This window comes from Nicotiana tomentosiformis, chromosome 9 (genome assembly GCF_000390325.3).
Source record: "Nicotiana tomentosiformis chromosome 9, ASM39032v3, whole genome shotgun sequence".
NCBI classification, from domain to species: Eukaryota; Viridiplantae; Streptophyta; class Magnoliopsida; order Solanales; family Solanaceae; genus Nicotiana; species Nicotiana tomentosiformis.
Window position 1 is genome coordinate 71,386,792 of NC_090820.1, and position 19,701 is coordinate 71,406,492.

The 19,701-nt window shown below is 38.5% G+C and overlaps 1 protein-coding gene across 1 annotated transcript; it reads right to left on the minus strand.

Moving 5' to 3' along the window:
• Positions 1-14,737: 14,737 nt before the first annotated feature.
• LOC104093968 (protein REGULATOR OF FATTY ACID COMPOSITION 3, chloroplastic) lies at positions 14,738-17,822 on the minus strand. The gene is made up of 5 exons (XM_009599805.4): positions 17,452-17,822; positions 16,807-16,861; positions 16,639-16,695; positions 15,653-15,730; positions 14,738-15,286 (listed from the first exon to the last, which is right to left on the minus strand). The coding sequence occupies exons 1-5, from the start codon at positions 17,728-17,730 to the stop codon at positions 14,808-14,810; spliced, it is 948 nt and encodes a 315-aa protein (XP_009598100.1). The 5' UTR covers positions 17,731-17,822; the 3' UTR covers positions 14,738-14,807.
• Positions 17,823-19,701: the final 1,879 nt, after the last annotated feature.

The following is a 19,701-nucleotide window of genomic DNA, read 5'->3' on the forward strand; positions in this document are numbered from 1 at the left end:
CTAAGGGCTACATTACTTCGAGTTCGAGTAAACACTCACTCGCCCGTTAATCCTAAGGGCTACATTATTTCTAGTTTGAGCAAACACTCATTAGACCATTAAGCCTAAGGGCTACATTATTTCGAGTTCAAGCAAACACTCACTCGACCATTAAGCCTCAGGGCTACATTACTTCGAGTTCGAGCAAACACTCACTCGACCGTTAAGCCTAAGGGCTATATTACTTCGAGTTTGAGCAACACTCACTCGACCATTAAGACTAAGGGCTACATTACTGCGAGTTCGAGCAAACACTCACTCTATCATTAAGCCTAAGGGCTACATTATTTAGAGTTCGATCAATCACTCACTCGACCATTAAGCCTAAGGGATATATTACTTCGAGTTCGAGCAAACAATCACTCGACCATAAAGCCTAAGGGATATTTTTTTACTTCGAGTTGGAAAAATCATTCTCACTCGACCATTTAGCCCAAGGTCCACATTGATTCGAGTTCGAACTATTGCCCTGACTCGAGGACTACGTATGAAGCTTAAAAAGGCTACTCTGTTTCAAGATTGAGCAAGTCATTGCATTTGACATCTATCCATCGAGCCTAGGGTCCGCCTCAGTTCGAATTCGGACATTCACTTGGGGACTACCTATAAGAAACTATCGAGTGCAGTACTTACTACTGGTTTTTACTATCTCAATCTTTGACCTTCGAATAATCATTCAATGCTAAGGCACTTTCTGACCTTTGTATAAATTAACAAAAGGGGAAAAGATTCAGAAGCCAAAAAAGGGAAAAGGTTTTATATACAAATCTTTTACAAAGGCAACTCGGCCCGAATGAAGTTCTTTACAAAGGCTGAAAGCAGCCTCAAAAGAAATAACAACAAATACCTAAGATCCTAAATGGCTTGGTCTTCATCGGAGGCCACGTCCTCGTCATCTTCCCCACCTTCAGATTCGCTCGAGCTATCAGAGTCTTCCTCAGGGAAGGCCAGCCTTCGAGCCTTGTTTTCCTCCGCCTTGGCAATTTCAATCTCAGCCCCAACATCAAAGCCCTGAGCACTGAGCTTCTCCAGAGCTTCTCTCCGAGCCTTCCATTTAGCGTGCTCGACCATGCTCTTGGCTTTATCTTGGTGACCTCAACATCGATCCTGAACTGGGCCACTTTAGCATCATCACTTTTATTGGCTTCGATCACCTCAGATCTGGCCACTTCAAGTTCATCAGCCAAGCTTGCTTTATCATAAATGGCTAGATCTAACCGATGTTGAACCTCCTTCATCCTCTCGATCATCCCCGAGGTATTTACTTTCGCAGATCAAAGTTGGGCCTCTAACAACTCCAACTGAGCTTTAACGACTTCCTTTTTTGAGGCAAGGATATCCATATTCTTTTTAAATCCTTCTGCCTCGGCCAATAGCCCATCTACCTATGAGTTGAGCCATCCGATCTGATCGATCCTCTACCGAACCTGCAGAATCGGATCGTTAGTGGTTATCTCCAATTCATCTTCACTATCATGAAAAATGCGGAATACCTGCTCAGCCATCTCCTCGTGCTCTTCCCGAGCTGCTGTCTAAATTTGCTCGAAGTTTCTCACTAAGAAGCTTGTAAGAGTCATTTTTCTCAGTGAGGTTCCGAACCTTAGGCTCATGCTCCTCTCGGATTCAGAGGAAGGCCGTGTGATGCAGCACCGAAGCCTACAAACATAGGAAAAATATTAGAATTAACTACATATCTAAATATAAGAGAAACAACAAAGATGCCATCGAAGTTATTCGATTCAGAGTATACTGGGCCTCGTTGAAAAGGCAGGTGGGTCCTACCGCATTCATCACTGATTGATCCTCTTCGGTCACCAAGGACCGAAGATAACTGGCAACCCCCACGGGGGAGAGAAAATTTGGGTATCTTCTGGGACGAAGAGCACTACCCTCCGCCTATGATCGGGATCAACACTCGGGGCCGGGAATTGGTCCACCAGTTTCAGAACCAATAAAGACCCGGTAGAGCCCGACCATGATGCTTTCTTTGGTATCGGTAATCCATCAAACCTGATAACCTCCTATGAGGAAGCTGACTCGATCCCATCCATAAAACCGTGGATATCGGTCGGCTCCTGAATGCCCTCGTAGGATCGACCTTCCAACATGCTGGCCTCACGGATTATAGCATCCGATATCTAAGGGGATCCAGTAATATCGACTATCCCGAGCTCGACCCTCCAGATATCTTCTGCCCGAGATGTCCTGCCCTTGGTCTCTCCCTCGACCATCTCAGCTCGAGATCGAACATTCTCAGCTTTCCTTTGTTCGGGAATCACGACCAAAACTCCCTTGTTAACCTTCTCCGATTTGGAGGATTGTTGTATCACGACATTGGACCGCACACAGGCTAACTCCTCTTCTTCTTCTTCGGGCTCGTCCCTTAATCGGTGGACCGAGTCCAAAGGCATGATATCAGAGCCCCCATTGGGTTTGCGAGTTTTCTTCACAAGGTTTTTCTTGTCCGAGACTGGGGAACTCGGTGCATCTTTTATTTTCCTATCTTTAACCTGCTTCAGGGCAGGGACCTCTTCATCACCAGATGGGGGCCTTATAACGACATCTTTCCCGAGTCCTACAAAGGAAGAAAGGAGGGTAGGTAAATAAAGAAGATCGAGCTACAAACAAACTGAGAAAGAGACTTACCCTGGCTACGGGCCTCCCATCGACCCTTTGATAGTTCAACCCAAGCACACTCAAAATACGATCTTTACAGCACGAGACCTTCAACCTATTATTTAAGGTTCGGGATCAGTTCCGGCATCTGAGCCACAGTTATAACAGAAAAGAAAGAGTGGATCAAGAAATTGAAAGGCGGTCCCAAATTAAAATGCACAAAAGGAAGCAAATACTCATGGCTCATATTCCATTTCTCAGGAAACGGCATATCGGCGGCAGAAATCAGGTTCGAGGTTTTGACTAGAAAAACCTGGCCCATCCAACCTCGATCGCGAGTTTCGTCTATACTCAAGAATGGCGCTTTAGTGGCTCGGCGAGCTAGCTTGATCAGCCCTCCTCGATAGAGTCGAGGACTATAAAGGCGCATAAGGAGATCGAGGGTGAAAAGACACCCCTCGATTTTGCTTGAGAAGAATCGAAGGAGAATCACTATTCTCCAAAATGAAGGATGAATTTGGCCAAGGGTCACGTCGTATATTTTGCAAAAATTGACGATGACGGGATCTAATTGTCACGCCCCGAACTCGAGGAGCGCGACCGGCACTCAACCGAGTGAACCCAGTCGAGCAAGCCTACGTTATATCAATCTCTCATCATAACTCATGCTTTATTTATCAAAACATAATTAAATCATGACTTTCGTATTTGAATGCATTTAGCTCAATGGCCCGTAATTGTTTTATTTTTTTATTTTCTATTTCTCTCGTGATGGGTACATAGCTTCATAAATATTTGTGAACATAAATACATGACGAAACTCAAAAACTTAAGTACATGACCCACAGTGTACATGGAGCTTCTATGACAATAGATACCTAAGTACATGAAACCAACTAGACTCAAATGCCCACTGGAATTGTAGCGGGCTCACCATAATTTGCTGCGCAGAAGATCCTTATCAAAGATCCATATTATCCTGTAGAAGTATACCTACATCCAGTAAAAGATGCAGCGCCCCCGGCAAAAGGGACGTTAGTACTGTCGAATAGCACTAGTATGTATAGCTAAAAATCCTCTTTCAAAATAGAATGCCAATATGATCTATACGTGGAACACATAATATAAAGTAATTGAAACAACATGTACAAACAAGGCCAATGAAAATGGCATGTAATGTCTGCGTTAACAATGCATCTCACTAGACCGTCCATATCCCTCTCTTATCTTACACCTATACATTTCATAGACCGTTCATAGTATCACCTATACAATACACTTGTGCATTTCATAGACCGTTCATAGTGTTTACTTACACAATATACCTATGCGTTTCATAGACCGTTCATAGGATTTCATATACAATGCAAATACACCTATGCGTTTCATAGACCGTTCACAGTGTTTACTTACATAATATACCTATGCATTTCATAGACCGTTCATAGGATTTCATATACAATGAAAATACACATGTGCATTTCATAGACCGTTCACAGTGTTTACTTACACAATATACCTATGCGTTTCATAGACCGTTCATAGGATTTCATATACAATGCAAATACACTTGTGCATTTCATAGACCGTTCACAGTGTTTGCGTACACAATATACCTATGCGTTTCATAGACCGTTCATAGGATTTCATATATAATGCAAATACACATGTGCGTTTCATAGACCGTTCACAGTGTTCATAACACATTATTATGCACATAACCATATATATATATATATATATATATATATAAAGTCAAAGCGACATGATTAACACTACTTTTAAGATCGTAAGTTCCTATATTATTGAGACACTTCATGTTCATGCTCATTATAGAGAAACATCGCCCATTACATTAGCACATGTATGGTGAATCAATAAGCCAATTTCAGTGGCACATGGGCCAAATTCGTTTTCATAAGATTTATCATCATTTAGCTTAGGACATCTCTCTTTCACCTCATATATACCCTCTTATCAACTTATGGTCATTAGCTATGTTCATGATTCTTGGGGACTTAACATCGAATTCATTTACATTAATTATTTTTGTAGCATACATACTATGATAGAAACCATAGAGACATACAACACCTCATAATTCTCATTTTGGCAAACGGCAACATTTCATGTCCATATCATCACTTACTTCTACTTGCCATAGGTGATCATAGGACATCAAGAACATTTAAAATATTTAGGAACGCTATAGTCTCTCCTCATGAGGGCGTAAGAGCTTATAACACATTGGAAACATAAGTATAAATACATTCGTCTCATAACCTTTCCCACCATTTATCACTTCACAATTACTTTCAACTACTTATAACATCATTATTTTATTGGCTCCCCTGGCCATACATATTCTTATTCATTCATGGCACTGTGGCCATATATCATATTCCACACTTTCATTTCTTCCCTTTCATAGATCATCATCATAATTATCAACAAGTAGAATATTCTGGAATTCACAACTTTAAGTTCATTAGTAATGAAAGCTTTAAACACAATTGATTTCTTTCCAATAAATGGAGTAAAATGATTGGCAATCAAAGCACAAGTTAAAAGCATACACAATTTCCACTCACGAATGTGTAAGAACACAAAACACATTGAAAAATACTTACAAAGCATAGCATTAGCTAAAACAGCCACATTTGGGCATCACTTGAGTTCATAAGCTTTTAGCCAATTATATTATCGAATTCAATTTTGGAATAGTTGAGTCAAAGCTCATTTCATAATCTTTCTTACATTATTTCGTTTCATTGGCAACATTGGCCACAAGTATAACTTTCACTATTAGCACGTTGGCCATACTTTATATCCCCAATTCACTTATTTCACTTCCAATCATCTTTATAGGTCATAAACAATAAGACATTTCCAATCAAGACTTTAGATACACATATGAGCAATTAAGAGTCTTTAGAATATTGAGATTTTCCCACACAATTTGGCATACTATCTTTCATTGAAACACGACTCAAAGCTATAACATTTTAATACACAACCTATACTTTGAACATCTATCTTTCGATATAAGGCTCATTCGGGATAATCAAATTTATAGGGAATAACCCGGAAAATAGAAGTTAGGAATCTTGAGCCAATCATACTTGATCTTACGGAAACATTATGGAATTCAATTCCTAGAGAGAAAGTTTAGCCAACATACCTTGATGGAGATTTTTAGCAATATTAAAACCACCAACTACTCTTACAACTTCAATCTACATCAACATAATTTAATTGGACCAATATTAGTAAATATTTCCAGGTTTTTGGTCATTTTGGCATTTTATCAAACACCTAGGGTGCATAGAATTCAACTACCTCTAGTAATGGTGAATTCTTCCTCCAACAATACCTCCTTACCACCAACAAGAGATACTACAACATCCTTTGTCCACTAACTACCTTCTTAGCACCATTATAATCATCAATGAACTCACATCTACCAATTTTTACTAATTAACTTGTTACAAAAACTCTACCACACCCAATAATCTAGTTTAAGTATTTATGGCTTCCAATCACCATCTCATAAGAGCTAGTACTTATTCCTTGCTCATTTATTCACTAACAATCCATGCATGTAGGTTTAAGGGCGAAAGATTACCTCTTGTAGACCAAATCTTGAAAGTCAATTTTGTGGTGTTCTTGAGATTTTGAAGAAATCCTATGGAATCCAATACAAAACCTTCTTGTAACTAGTGATTGAGAAGTGAAATCATCATAAAAACACACTTAAAAACTCACCTTAGATGTGTATTTGAAGCCTTGGATGGATGGGTGGTGGAGAGAAAGCCCTAGTCTTGAAGAATGACTTAGCCCCTTTCTATACCCGTCCTTGGGGGTATTTAATGGGTTCCTACGTGTGTGGCCGCAGATTTGGCCGCACATTGGCTGCGCACTTAAGGCAGAAACTCTCAAATATGCGCGGTCGCGGATTTGGCCGCGCATCTGGCCGCGCATATGACACATGTCCAGTAAAATGGTCATAACATTCTGTATACATATCCAAATGACAAACAGTTGAATGATTTGGAAACTAGATTCAAAGGGATTTAATTTGATAGGTTATACACCACCTAAGTCAGTATATTGAGGGATTTATATTCATTTGAAGTTGGGTCTTGTGCCAATTGAAACATTCTTTCCACTTAATGTGTCTAACTTGTTCCACACAAGTTCTTGCCATTCCTAAAACTCCTTAGTATCTTCCAACACACCTTAAACATACATTATCAATTCAACATGATGTGTCTCTATCCCATAGGTCTCCTTTTAATACCCAAATACGTTATTCCCAGATACCGTTGGTGCACTTTAAAAACTTAAATTATTAGAAAATATTTACTGGGCCTTACACTAATGGACCCAATATGAAAGGGTAAGTATAGACACTTAAGAACCCTTCCACGTGGGTAGTAATTGATTCTTCTGGTGAGGGAACTACCATGTACTTGTCGCCCCAGCTGCATTCCTTTTTCACCTTTTCGAGAATTTTCTCGGTAATTGAACACTGGTACCTCGAGACCGGCTCACATCGGCCCTGTCCGAAGAAGGTTTTTCAACTTTGAAATCAATGACAGTCGATCACCCTATCTGAACGAACTCCTCAGGGCGGGGCTCTGTCGCATCCTCGCCGCCGGTAGGCCGCGATGTAGAAGCGGCCTCTTTTTGCGGCACCGTTTTGGAGGTTTTCGCCATTGATGAAGAAAGGAAAGAGAATTGGGTTTGTTTGTGATGTAAAGTATATGAAGCAGAGGGATTTTGAAGAAGATACAAGAGAAGAGGAAAAACTTTTGGGTAAAAAGTTTTGATATGAATAAAAATTTGAATATTTATAGGCCTGATAATGACGGTTCAGAACCGGTAGTGCCGACCAACGACTAACAAATATTTAATGTCTCGGTAACTAGACGGATGGGACGTTTATCGCATACGTCATAATCGGGCTCATCGATGACGTCATTGCTCACCTAGTTGGAATTCAGAAAATCATATCGTTTCTCGCCACATCCCTTCCGAGAAACGAGGGGACTATCTGTATACGGTCAAAATCAGTTTCGCCCTTCGTGTAATTAGTCAAGATTGGAACATGATGGACCGAGGGTCGTCACCATAATATCGAGATGAGATCTTAAGCCAGGGACCGATCAATACCGAGCTCGAAGTCAATATCGAGATAGAGTCCAAATCAAACTATGATATGAAGTGGAGTAATCGAGTTCAACATCTAGAGACCGATCAATACCGAGCCTGAGTCAATATCGAGCTCGAGACACAGAGACCGATTGATACCGACACCGACCGAGATCGAGCCAAGAGACAAAGAGTCGTTGTAGCCGCACTGGGGGAGAGAATCTCGGCAGGAATTAAGAAAAAGATAATTAACTAATCTATCATGGGATCCCCACTATATTTTTTTAATAATATCCAAAGTAGGTTCTTCCACTATATAAAGAGTGGCTATTATTTCTGTAAGGGTATAACATCGAACATCCAGGGAAGAAAACATTGATACACTCACATTCTAAAGATTATTACATTGATATATAGTTGAGATTATCCTTTTTTGATCTTGGACATTAATCCATCTTGCTTGTTTATAAATCATTATCTGCTCAATTTGGTTTGTATTTTATTCTTTTATACAGTCAATATTCGATATATTTCTACTTACTTTTTTTATTTGTGCCAAGCTATACCACGTATCCTTAGAACTACGTATAAATTCAACTCTATCCGTTTTTCGGATAAACAAAAACATATGTGGAAAGACTGTGTACCGTTTTGTATTTGGCTAATAATTGAATGAATATATTGCCATTATTTGAAACTTATGAGAAGTGGATATTGAGATTAAAAATTAAACAACACTTGATATGCCTTAATGATTCAGGTGACGCTTATCACACCTTAAAGATGAATGTGTCTTTAAAGAATCTTGTGCTTAAAACTTGATGCCTTACTGACTTGTTTATTCGAAATGTTTTCATTTAAAAGCTTTGATAAATTAAATTGTTCCCTTGATTTATCTCCATCATGCATTTAGTATATTTTCTTTTATATAAATCTTTCCCCACCACGAGTGGCGGTGATGACGCATACATGAGTATCCGTACTCAAGCATCATTTATTTAATGGTGTCAGAGTTTTCAGTTGGTTTTATAAAGTCTGAATTCGAAGTAAATCTACAAGGAACTATCTAGGGTTGGAGATATACGGAGGGAAAGAGAAAGGAAACTTCTAGCTTCTGTCTTTTGGAAAAATGCTCAACTAACTGGAAAAAAAATATTCAATTGCACATACCCTATATGGGCCAAAAACTAAAACCGACCCAATGACTGAAATAAACGTTCATAAATACAGTTGTGGGCTTCTGGGCCCAATACAAAATAAGTAAAGGAAAAGAAATAATGGCCCAACTAGGTAACATTTTTCCTATACAACTTAACACCCCCCCGGCAAGTTGGAGGTGTGAAGCAACTGAAGCAGCCCCTCATTCAGCTTGGTGCGAACAAAATGACAGTCCAACTCAATATACTTGGTACGTTCATGGAAGACAGGATTCTTAGCAATGTGAATGGCATCTTGACTATCACAAAACAAACGAACAGGAGAAGAAAGAAAAATGCCAAGGTCAGAAAGGAGTCTACAAATCCAAGTTATCTTAGCAGTGGCCTTGCTCAAGGACCTATATTTAGCCTCAACAGAGGACAACGACACTACAGATTGTTTCTTGGATTTCCAACCCACAAGACTGCCACCCAGCAATATGCAAAACTCACAAACGGATTCCTACTATCCGGACAAGCACCCCAATCACTGTCACAATAAACACTAAGAGATAGATCAGAAGAGTTGTTATAGAAGATACCAAAAGCAGAAGTACCCTTAAGGTACCGGAGTAACCGTAAGGCATCTTGCATGTGAGGAATGCAAGGTTTCTGCATAAACTGGCTCAAATGTTGCACGATAAAACAAATGTGAGGTCTGGTATGTGTTAAGAAATTGAGCTTACCCACGAGGCACCTGTAAGTCTCTAGGTTAGGCAAGGGATCACCACAATCTGCCTTCAATTTCTCATGCATTTCAAGAGGAGACACCACAGATGAACAATCAGAAGTGTGAAACTCTGAAAGCAAATCATGGACAAACTTCTTCTAATAAAGCAATACACCATTCTCAGAATACAAAACCTCAATACCCAAGAAATAATTGAGTTTTCCTATGTCTTTAATCTTGAATTGATCATGGAGAAAGGCTTTGACAGCAACAATTTCACACAAATCAATCCCAGTAATGATAATATTATCAACATAGACTACTAAAATTATCAAATCATCACCAGAACCCTTAGTAAATATGGAGTAATCATTTAGGGAATGCACATACCCTCTAGAAGACAGAGTGAGACAATTTGGCATACCATTGCCTTGATGCTTGACTTAACCCATATAAGGATTTCTTTAGTTTGCAAACCAGAGAAGTAGAAGAAAATTATGATGGAACAGCTTGTGTGGAAGAAGAAACAGATAGACTAAGTGTAATTTTCATAAACACTTCTTCATCTAAATCCCCATGTAGAAAAGCATTATTAACATCTAGTTGAAATAAAGGCCAATTTCGTTTAACAGCTACAGCAACTAATGTTTTCACAGTTGACATTTTAACAATAGGTGAGAAAGTTTCATGAAAATCTATGCCCTCAACTTGTGTGTCACTCCTCACCACAAGTCTAGCTTTATATCTTTCTATACTCCCATCAGCTTTGTACTTAATTTTATATACCCATTTGCAACCAATTGATTTCTTGCCTTTGGGTAATTCAACTATATCCCAAGTTCCATTTTGCCTCAAATGCCTCAAACTCTTTTCTCATAGCTTTCTGCCACTCAGGGACAGCTGCTGCCTGAGAATATGTATTTGGCTCAAAAACATGAGGTTCACTAGAGGTAGTTGTGATAGATGAATTTGCAGATCTGGATCAAGTAGATGGGATTGTGCAGATATAATTCTGCAAGTAAGCAGGAGGATTATGAGGTCTAGAGGATCTCCTTAAAAGAGGAAAATCAGATTCAAGGTTATAAGGAAGAAGGACAGATTCAGGTTGTGGAGAAGAAGGTAAATTAGGAGGAGAAGAAGAGCCAGGAGAAGAGAATGAAATATCCCCAGGCACTGTAGGGGCAGGGGAAATTCTAGGATTAGGAAAGGGATTAGGTACTTCAGGTTGTATAGGAGAGAAGTAATCATGAGATGAAGTAGAAGTTTGCTTATTAGTATGATCAAAACAGGCAAAAAATGGAAAATTAGTCATAGTAGGAGAATCAAAATCACATTTAAGAAAAGGAAATATATGTTCATGAAATACAACATCTCTAGAAACAAAACAGCTTTTATTCTGCAAGTCATATAGCTTGTAGGCTTTCTTTCCAAAGGGATATCCTAAAAATACACAAGGAATAGCTTTAGGTTGTAGCTTATCTCTATGAGGTTTTGGAATAGTGGAATAGCACAAGCAACTAAAAGCTCTAAGATAGGAGTAAGTTGGGAGTTTGTTATACAGGACTTTATATGGGCTTTTGTCCTTTATAATTATGTCTGTATATAAAGAATATATTTTGAATGTGTTATTAACTTTGTGAATATATGAAGAAGTCAACCCAAGAAAAAACCAAAGCCTTAGACATAAAGACAGAACTCACTTGTGCAAACAGACTCATAAAGTTTAACATTACTAATACCATATGAACTTTATGACTATCTCGTTTAAAAATTCAAATTCATACTTTATTCCTTCCTAATTAAGGCCAAGTGAAGTAACCAGAATAAAAGGCTTACCAAAAGTTGAAGTGGGTTGGATAGAAATGTCGTGCCAATTAGAAACAGTTGAGGCTCGAAGTGTGATGACTGCTTCTCCACCATTAATGTTGTCACATTCTTTCTTTTTTTTTTGAACTAGCATACCTCCTAGACGTAATTCCAATTTTGTGAATACTATTTAGTTTAACTTTATGATGCATTTTATTTTTCATACGTATAAAAGTTCATTACATTACATTATGTTTAAGGTCATGGATGCAATAGTCAATTATTTAGACTCTCGAACTTCATTTCTATATAATTAGGACAAATGGAGTTTCTAAAAGGTTCTCCTTTAAATGTATCTATCCATTCATTCGTCTATCACTGAAATTTAATAGTTCTTTTGTTATGTAGTGTAATTTGTGTCGCGCGAAACAGGTTCGGGAATAATTTAATAATTTTGGCTTAGATAGAAGATTAAGTTTGCCAATTTACAAGATTTTTTTGTGAAGTACATATAGGGGTTACGAATTAGCTATTTCAAAGAATAAATAATTGGAGTGGTAAAAATATTTATAAGGTAGCGAGGTGAATCATGAACTAATTTAAGACTTGTTGTAATAAGTAATGATAATAAAATTATACAAATAAATATCTCAAATCTGAAAGAGACAAAACAAATGAAATACTCTAAAACACTAGAAGAACTTTAGATGTACTTTAAATATTAGCCCATGTGTTCATACCCGAACCTTGGATTGATATGCTTAAATAATAAAAGGATCATGTGCGCATTCCGCGCCTTAATACCTTTAAATATAAAATAATTATGTTATAACCACGTGTACGTTCTGTACCTTGGTTTAACATTTAATTTCAAAGAAGTACCTTGTGTGCGTACCGCATCTTGGTGAACACAATTAATAAAATATAATAATTAATTAAGTGATAATAGGCAAACCATAACCAGTACAATACAAGAATAGCCAAAAATTAATTTAAGCCGGACATAAGTCAATAAAAGCGACCGTGCTAGAACCACGGGACTCGAGGGGTGCCTCACACCTTCCCCTCGGTCAACAGAATTCCTTACTCAATCTTCTATTTTCATAGACCATAAATAAGGAGTCAAATCTTCCGTTTGATGAGGGATTCAAATAAAAGGTGACTTTGAACACCAAAACTCAATTCCAAGTGGCGACTCCAAATAATAAATAATCCCTTTTCAAATCGTCACTTTAATTGGAAAAACTCTTCTAACTCAACCTCGTAATGAGGGTTGCGTGGAAAAAAAGAGGTGTGACACTAGTTTGCACATATGTATCATTGAGACCCATCAAAAATTAATACACATTTTGGACATCATCATCCTTCTGATAATCATATTTAAAACCAAGACCTGACTCTACTAATTGACAAAGCATCAATTTCATCCTATAATTGCTTTATCTTATTGAAATAGGACGCAATATCAAGAGAGCCTTGAGAGATGTGAGTTAATTCCTTTTTAAGCTCAAATACTCTTGCAGCATCTGCCTGACCATATCTTTCCTCCAACTCACTCCAAATATCTTTGGCAAGTTCGGAGTACTCAACACTACGAGCAATGTCTTTGGACAAAGAGTTGGTTAACCATGATACGACTAAATCGTTACACCTCTGCCACTGTCTCGTCAAGGGAGAACTGTCAGGAGGGTTCACTGAGGATCCATTTATGAAATCCAATTTATTTCTAACAGACAAAGCTACAAGAATAGTTCGTCTCCAACTCCCATACCAGTGCCATCAAAAGGCACAGAAACTAGTGAAGACCCCAACACGTTAGATGGATGCACATAGAAGGGATGACATGGGTGAGTATAGTCGTCCTCATGAAACACAGAACGAGAAGAAGTAGAGCGACCAGTAAGCAACTCAGACGGAGAACTATTGTCATTTGTCATTTTTATACACAATCAACAGAAAATCTACACATGCAATAAAGAGAAAGTGATTAGGGTTACCAATTTTCTTCGCAACCGGAAGGTACAACGGCCTTCTATAGAGAAACGAAGGCGAAACCACATCAAAACCCTAGCTGAAGCGTACCGGTGCAAAAATCTCCAAATCCTAGGTTAAGAAATCTTCCTCTAAAATTTCGATTCACTTCGGCCGAAGAACAACACGAACAATCTCTACCAAAAACAAACACGCGAATTTAAGCGTTATCACCGGAGAAAATCAAACGGGAAATTTCAAAAGAAGACAGATTGTCGCGGAAGAGCAAAACTCCGGCGAAAATGTTCGAGGGTAACATCAGTCGACTTGTAATCACCCGATCTAGCTAGATCTGGGCTCTGATACCATGATAAAGTTTGAATTCGAAGTAAATCTACAAGGAACTATCTAGGATTGGAGATATACGGAGGGAAAGAGAAAGGAAGCTTCTAGCTTTTGTCTTTTGGAAAAATGCTCAACTAACTGGAAAAAAATGTTCAATTACACATACCCTATATGGGCCAAAAACTAAAACCGACCCAATGACTGAAATAAACGTTCATAAATACAGTTGTGGGCTTCTGGGCCCAATACAAAAGAAATAAAGGAAAAGAAAGAATGGCCCAACTAAGTAACATTTTCCTTATACAACTTAACATGGTTAGGAATAGGATGGTCTGCAAGCAAGTTAGGAGTCCTGCACCCTTCACTTTTGGTGAGCCCATTTTGAGATCGTGGGATCACGTTGTGCTCTAGTTTTTATTATCTATTCAGTTATAGCGTCCTACAGGCTCCATAGATGAGCTGTGTTATAATTTTGGGTTGTGGGTTCTATGGCAAATGACATTCTTAATTATGTCTTGGATTATGTTTCGATACTCTAAATCAAATGAAGAACACCTCACTTGTATCATTTAATATTGTCACTAATTAAATGAATTGAAATATATGAGAACAAATTGGGTTTGCTTTATACTTTAATGGTTCACTCGGTGCAAGTTGGTAGTACTAGGTGCCAGCCATGTAACAATCCATTTTGGAGCGTGACAATAACCTCCAATACGATAAATAGAACAAACCCATATTGAGAACCACCAACACTGTGGTCTTAATTGTACAACTTTGGTGTGATATCTTTGAACAGCGGATTCACGTAGAGCATTGAGCTACCATATGAACATGGACCATGGCATTATAGGTTGGATTATCAAAGTCTCCTTTAGCTGGACAGGTTTAAAAAAAAAGTCAAGCGGGAAGGGGTGCCTCGTAAAAACCAAGAACCAACTTCAGGAAACTATAATCTAATGATAAAATTATAAGTAATCAAAATTCCAAGATAGTGAGCAAAATAAGTACTAACTAATTTTCACACTCACTTTCCTTTGTCCTATCTTGTGTGTATTAATTTGCTGACTGTTTCTACTGTCCCAACCATCTACATTATCGTCAACATCCACGAGAATAACACCATCAGTATCATCATCATACATTCCCATATCAATGTCATCCTCACCCTCCAAATCGTCTTCCTCATAGGCATCAAAATCATCCATGTCCTCTTCATTTTCATCATCCATACCAGCACGCAAAGTATGGAGCTCAGGAGGAGGAGGACAATCCTCTGTTTCTGCCTTGTCCTGCTTCATCACTAGATGTCGTATGACTCTCTCATCTTTGTCAAGCATGCTCTTGAAATCGTTAATCCATTTGGCTTCCAACTCAAAATTCATCAAAATGTAATGAGCTCGTGATGCTTTCTGAATCTTGTATGCCAGTCTACGCATACCCCAGTCACTGAATCTCCACAACTTTCCTTTCTTCTCTTTCAAAAATTCTGCATGTTTATAAAAATGTCAGAAGTTTCAGGTTATTTTAGTCACCACGTAGAAAACAGAAATGTCAATCACAGGGAAAAAGTGATGATGTTTAGGAAACTAAAAGCTATCATTTTTTAGAGAATAGGGGATCAAGAGAGCAGAACTGTGGTTGTTGCATCATGTGGTAGATTGGAACCACTTCTGAAATACTAGCTTTTGACATGATTTCCACCATTCTCATCTCTTTCCAAAAGGGAATGAAGTGTTATATAAGTTTAACAAAAGAACTTGGTAAACACACTATCACATTTGACAACACACAGCAAAAACCGAACTTTTGTAGAACAAATAGATGGTTGATATATGAAAAAGGGACGGCTAACCTTGAATTTTCGTGTTCACACTCTCGACCTCGTCTGCACGATCCTCATGAATCAGAAATACCACTTCATAGTGTCTCACTGCACACAGGGAAGTCAATAGATCATTTCAACTATAAATTGATAGGAAAAGAATGGAGACATAACAATAGATTTCAAGCTAATTTTGCTGCACTCTTTCAATTCCATTTAGTGAGTTAATCAACATGTACAAGCAATATTAGCAAGAATTCATGAGACCTGGCAAGCTACTTTAATCTGATACAATCTTATATTTTAGCTTCCAACGACCAAGAATCTGGTGTCAACTTCTCAACTATAAAGAGGGTGGTCTATAATCTTACAGGTGAGTCTTCAAGAAAAGTAGGCGACAGATTCCCGAAGCTCATTCATAGATAGTTGGAACTTGGAAGAAACAAAACATTAAATACCTGAGCCAATAACAGATTCTAGCCATTGGCAGCTCAGCACTCCTTAGTTCAGTTGAACAAAACACAATCTAAAGCATCTCCTTCTACTTGCACTAACAAGCAACACAGATATTATTGTGCAGATGACATGTTGCACAGAATCCAAAATGCTAATTCACAACACATTTCCCATCCACTGAGTAATCTATGAGTATTCCACCTTTCGTCCTATATTCTATCAATCAATCAAATAAGTCTCAAATTCAGAAGTAATTGGAATTAGTGGTACGAATCATCTATATATACTTCGTAATATTTGGACAGTTTCATAAAGATACTGGTCACCAAAAGTAGAACGTTCTCCAAACTCACACTTACCTCTGCCCAAACCTAATCTAATTGTAACCATAACACATTTCCCAACAATGAATCACAACTATTTGGTATCCCTTATATGGATCCTTTGCTTCCACCATCCTTCCTAGAAGAAGAAATGCAGAAAGAAAAGAAGACAACATATCCAGCTACTATCTAGAAGTTTAAGCATTTTTCTATTTTAGATATGAAGCTCATACTTACTCTGTTCCACATTCAGATCACTCTCCAGCTGCAGATTTAGAGCCTCAAAAAGTTCCTCTGCAAATTAGACCCAAAGTTTAGTGACGTCAGCCTCTAAAGAATGAAAAGTATTCACATAATAAGATTTCAATGGGCAACGTGTCATTCGTAACCAAAATAATGACTTACTCTCTTCAGCATCTGCAAACTCAGGTAGAAGTCTACCGTCTTCTTGGACCTTCCTCTGCAAAATTTTAAAAGTGCATTTTCAAAGTGAAAGGGTTCAAATCAAATCAAAACTCATATACATAGGCAAAAGAAAATTGGACTTATGTCCTGCCCTTAACCGCCAACTAGTCCACTGGTGTACCCACTAAGATTATCATTATTGTTTTCTTTTCAAAATTTTTAAGGAAATCGTAATATGTTTGAAAGCGTTCTCAATTCGTTTTCCTCTGAAAAATTGAATAAATTGCAATATTCAAAGGGTTCAAATTACATAAAAATTCATACATATAAGCAAGAAAAATTTAAACATGTGCAACCATTACCACAAACTAGTCTGTAACCCCAATAAAAAGTCAATCTTTTCCATATTTTTATTCTTTTTTCTCAATCTTTTTAAGGAAATAAGTAACAGTTTTGAAATGGGCGAGGCTCAAAGATTGTTCAGAATTCCGGACAAACAAACCAAAATTACGTATGGGTGTAAATTAAAACTATAATTAATATACAAAATTTGCTCAAGCAAGAATGTTTTTTTTTTAAATTCTAATTCCATTGGGGGGGGGGGGGTGGAAGGGGAAGGGAGAGATTATAGAGTAAGGAAGTAACCTCTCTAAGGAGCACAGCTTCAGGAAAAGGACCAGTGGCTTCATCGGGTTTAGGAACAAAGCTATGGGAATCAGATTTCTTCTTCTTGTTGTTGTTTGATGCTGAAGAAACAACTGAGGTCCTAAGTTTCTGTGAGGAGGGGTTCTTGTGGAGAAAATATAGGAAGAAAGAAGAGTACCCATTTGCTGAAGAAATGGAAGGATAACATTTAGAGAAAGGAGAGGAGGAGCTGAGCAAATTTCCAATATCAGGGGAAGAGGTAAGAAGAAGGGAGTCCATTTTTTTGTGATAAGAAAACAATCGTAGAGAGGATAGGGTTTTCAGGAATTAAACTGAATGCTAAACACCAAATTTATCTATATGATACTTTTAATTCATCCTCCTTTTTTAAATCCTTTTTCTTTTAAATACTATCGGCGAATGAAAAAAAGTAGTGAAGACGTGAAAGGGTTTTTGATGAGATCTGAACCTGGCACCCAAGTGTTTGTTTACCCGAAAAATCGGATAACGTTAAATTTATATATGGTTCTAAGGATACGTGATACTCTTTGATACAAATCGTATAAAGAGATAGCTATACAAATATTCTTGACTATGACAGTGGAAATAATGAATCAGAAAGAACGAATAAAATTAATTAAAACAAACACGAGGAGGTATATTTTGTTCCAGTGTCTTTTGTTTTTTGTCCATAGCTTACAAGGATCCCTTTTTATAATAGAGGGTCATTACTTTATTTATAATAAAAAATAATAAAATAAAGCATATAGTGGAGGACCCATGATGATTTGTCTCTTCCTCATTCCCGCCAAGATTCTCTCTCTTGGTGCGGTTGCAACGGCTCTTGTCTGTGAGCTCGATACTGGCTCGAACTCGTTACTGGATCGAGCCCTTCGGTCTTGGCTCGAGTTCGACCTTCGGCATGGGCGTCCCGCATTTTTGACCTCAAAGCAATACCTTGCGGATCGATTTGGTCACAGGCTCGATAAGGTTATCGAGCCGACTCCTCGAGCAGCCTTCGGACTCGAGGCTCGTTAGTACTGTCTTCGGAGCTCACTCCCAAAATTCCACTCCGAGTTCTTACCACTTGAACTCGATCGAACGTAGGAAGGTCGAAATCTATTTCGGCCATATACAGATAGTCCTCTCGTTTCTCACGAAGGATACAGTGAGAATCGATATGATTTTCGACGGTTCGATCGGGTTATAAGCTGACGTTTTAACAGGGATCGATTATGATGTATATGATAGTTGTCCCATCGATTTAGTCTTTCAAGATATTTAATGCTTGTCAGATGGCGGTCGGCCACCTCTGATATTGAACCGTCATGATGCGAGCCTATAAATAACCCTTCCATCTAACATTTATCACTTTTACGCATTCACTCCCCCAAAATTTCTTATCTTTTCTCTCTATCTCGTCGCTTGCAAAGCCATCTACACCAGAGTTTTGGTGTCGTCAATTTTTCACTTTCCTTTGCCTTTCTTCCTCTCATATCAATGGCCAAAACTTTGAAAACTGTACCTCAAAATGAGAAAGCATCTTCTTCACGGTCGTCCGGCGACAAGGCGCCGATGGAGTCGTCCACCTATGACTATGTTCCCGGCCCGTGTACTCTAAAGATCGATTTTAAGGTTGAAAATCCTTTATTTTTTCCTGGTCGATGCGAGCACATGTCGATGTACATGTGCTCTATAACGGAGGGTCATCTCGAGGCCATTAGGAAAGAGTGCAACTGGGGTTCCGAGGTTGTGTTGCAAATTCCATCCCCCGAAGAGAGCGTCATCACCCATGTGGAGGGTTTTTTAAGTGTTTACACTTATCCCTTCACATTGGGTCCCGTCGACCCGGTGATCATTAATTTTTGCAAAAGATATCAGGTCACCCTCGGTCAAATTCATCCCTCTCTATGGCGTATAGTAATCCTACTTCGGTTCTTCTCCATCAAAGCCGGGGGGATGGATTTTTCCCTGAATCACCTCATACGATTGTATCGGACTCAAATCTTTTGACGACTAATCAGACTTCATCGTCGGGCATCAAAGGCTTTGATGTCGAGCATCGATGAAGACACGGATCGGGGTTGGATGGGCCGTTATATTCGAGTGAGGACCTGTGACCTTATTCCGGAAGAGAAGATGTCGTTCCCCGAGTAATGAAATTTCGACCGTAAGTGGTTCTTATAAGACGTTGCCTTTCGTATCTTTTCCCGATTTTTTTTTATGTCTTTCTCCTATATACAGCTTCCC

Excerpts from the sequence above, each read along its gene's own strand:
- LOC104093968 (XM_009599805.4), bottom strand. The coding sequence starts at position 17,730 with ATGGACTCCCTTCTTCTTACCTCTTCCCCTGATATTGGAAATTTGCTC. Across the intron at positions 16,862-17,451 it reads AAGCTGTGCTCCTTAGAGAG|AGGAAGGTCCAAGAAGACGG; the intron begins GTTACTTCCTTA and ends AAAATTTTGCAG. Across the intron at positions 15,731-16,638 it reads TGATCTGAATGTGGAACAGA|TGAGACACTATGAAGTGGTA; the intron begins GTAAGTATGAGC and ends CCCTGTGTGCAG.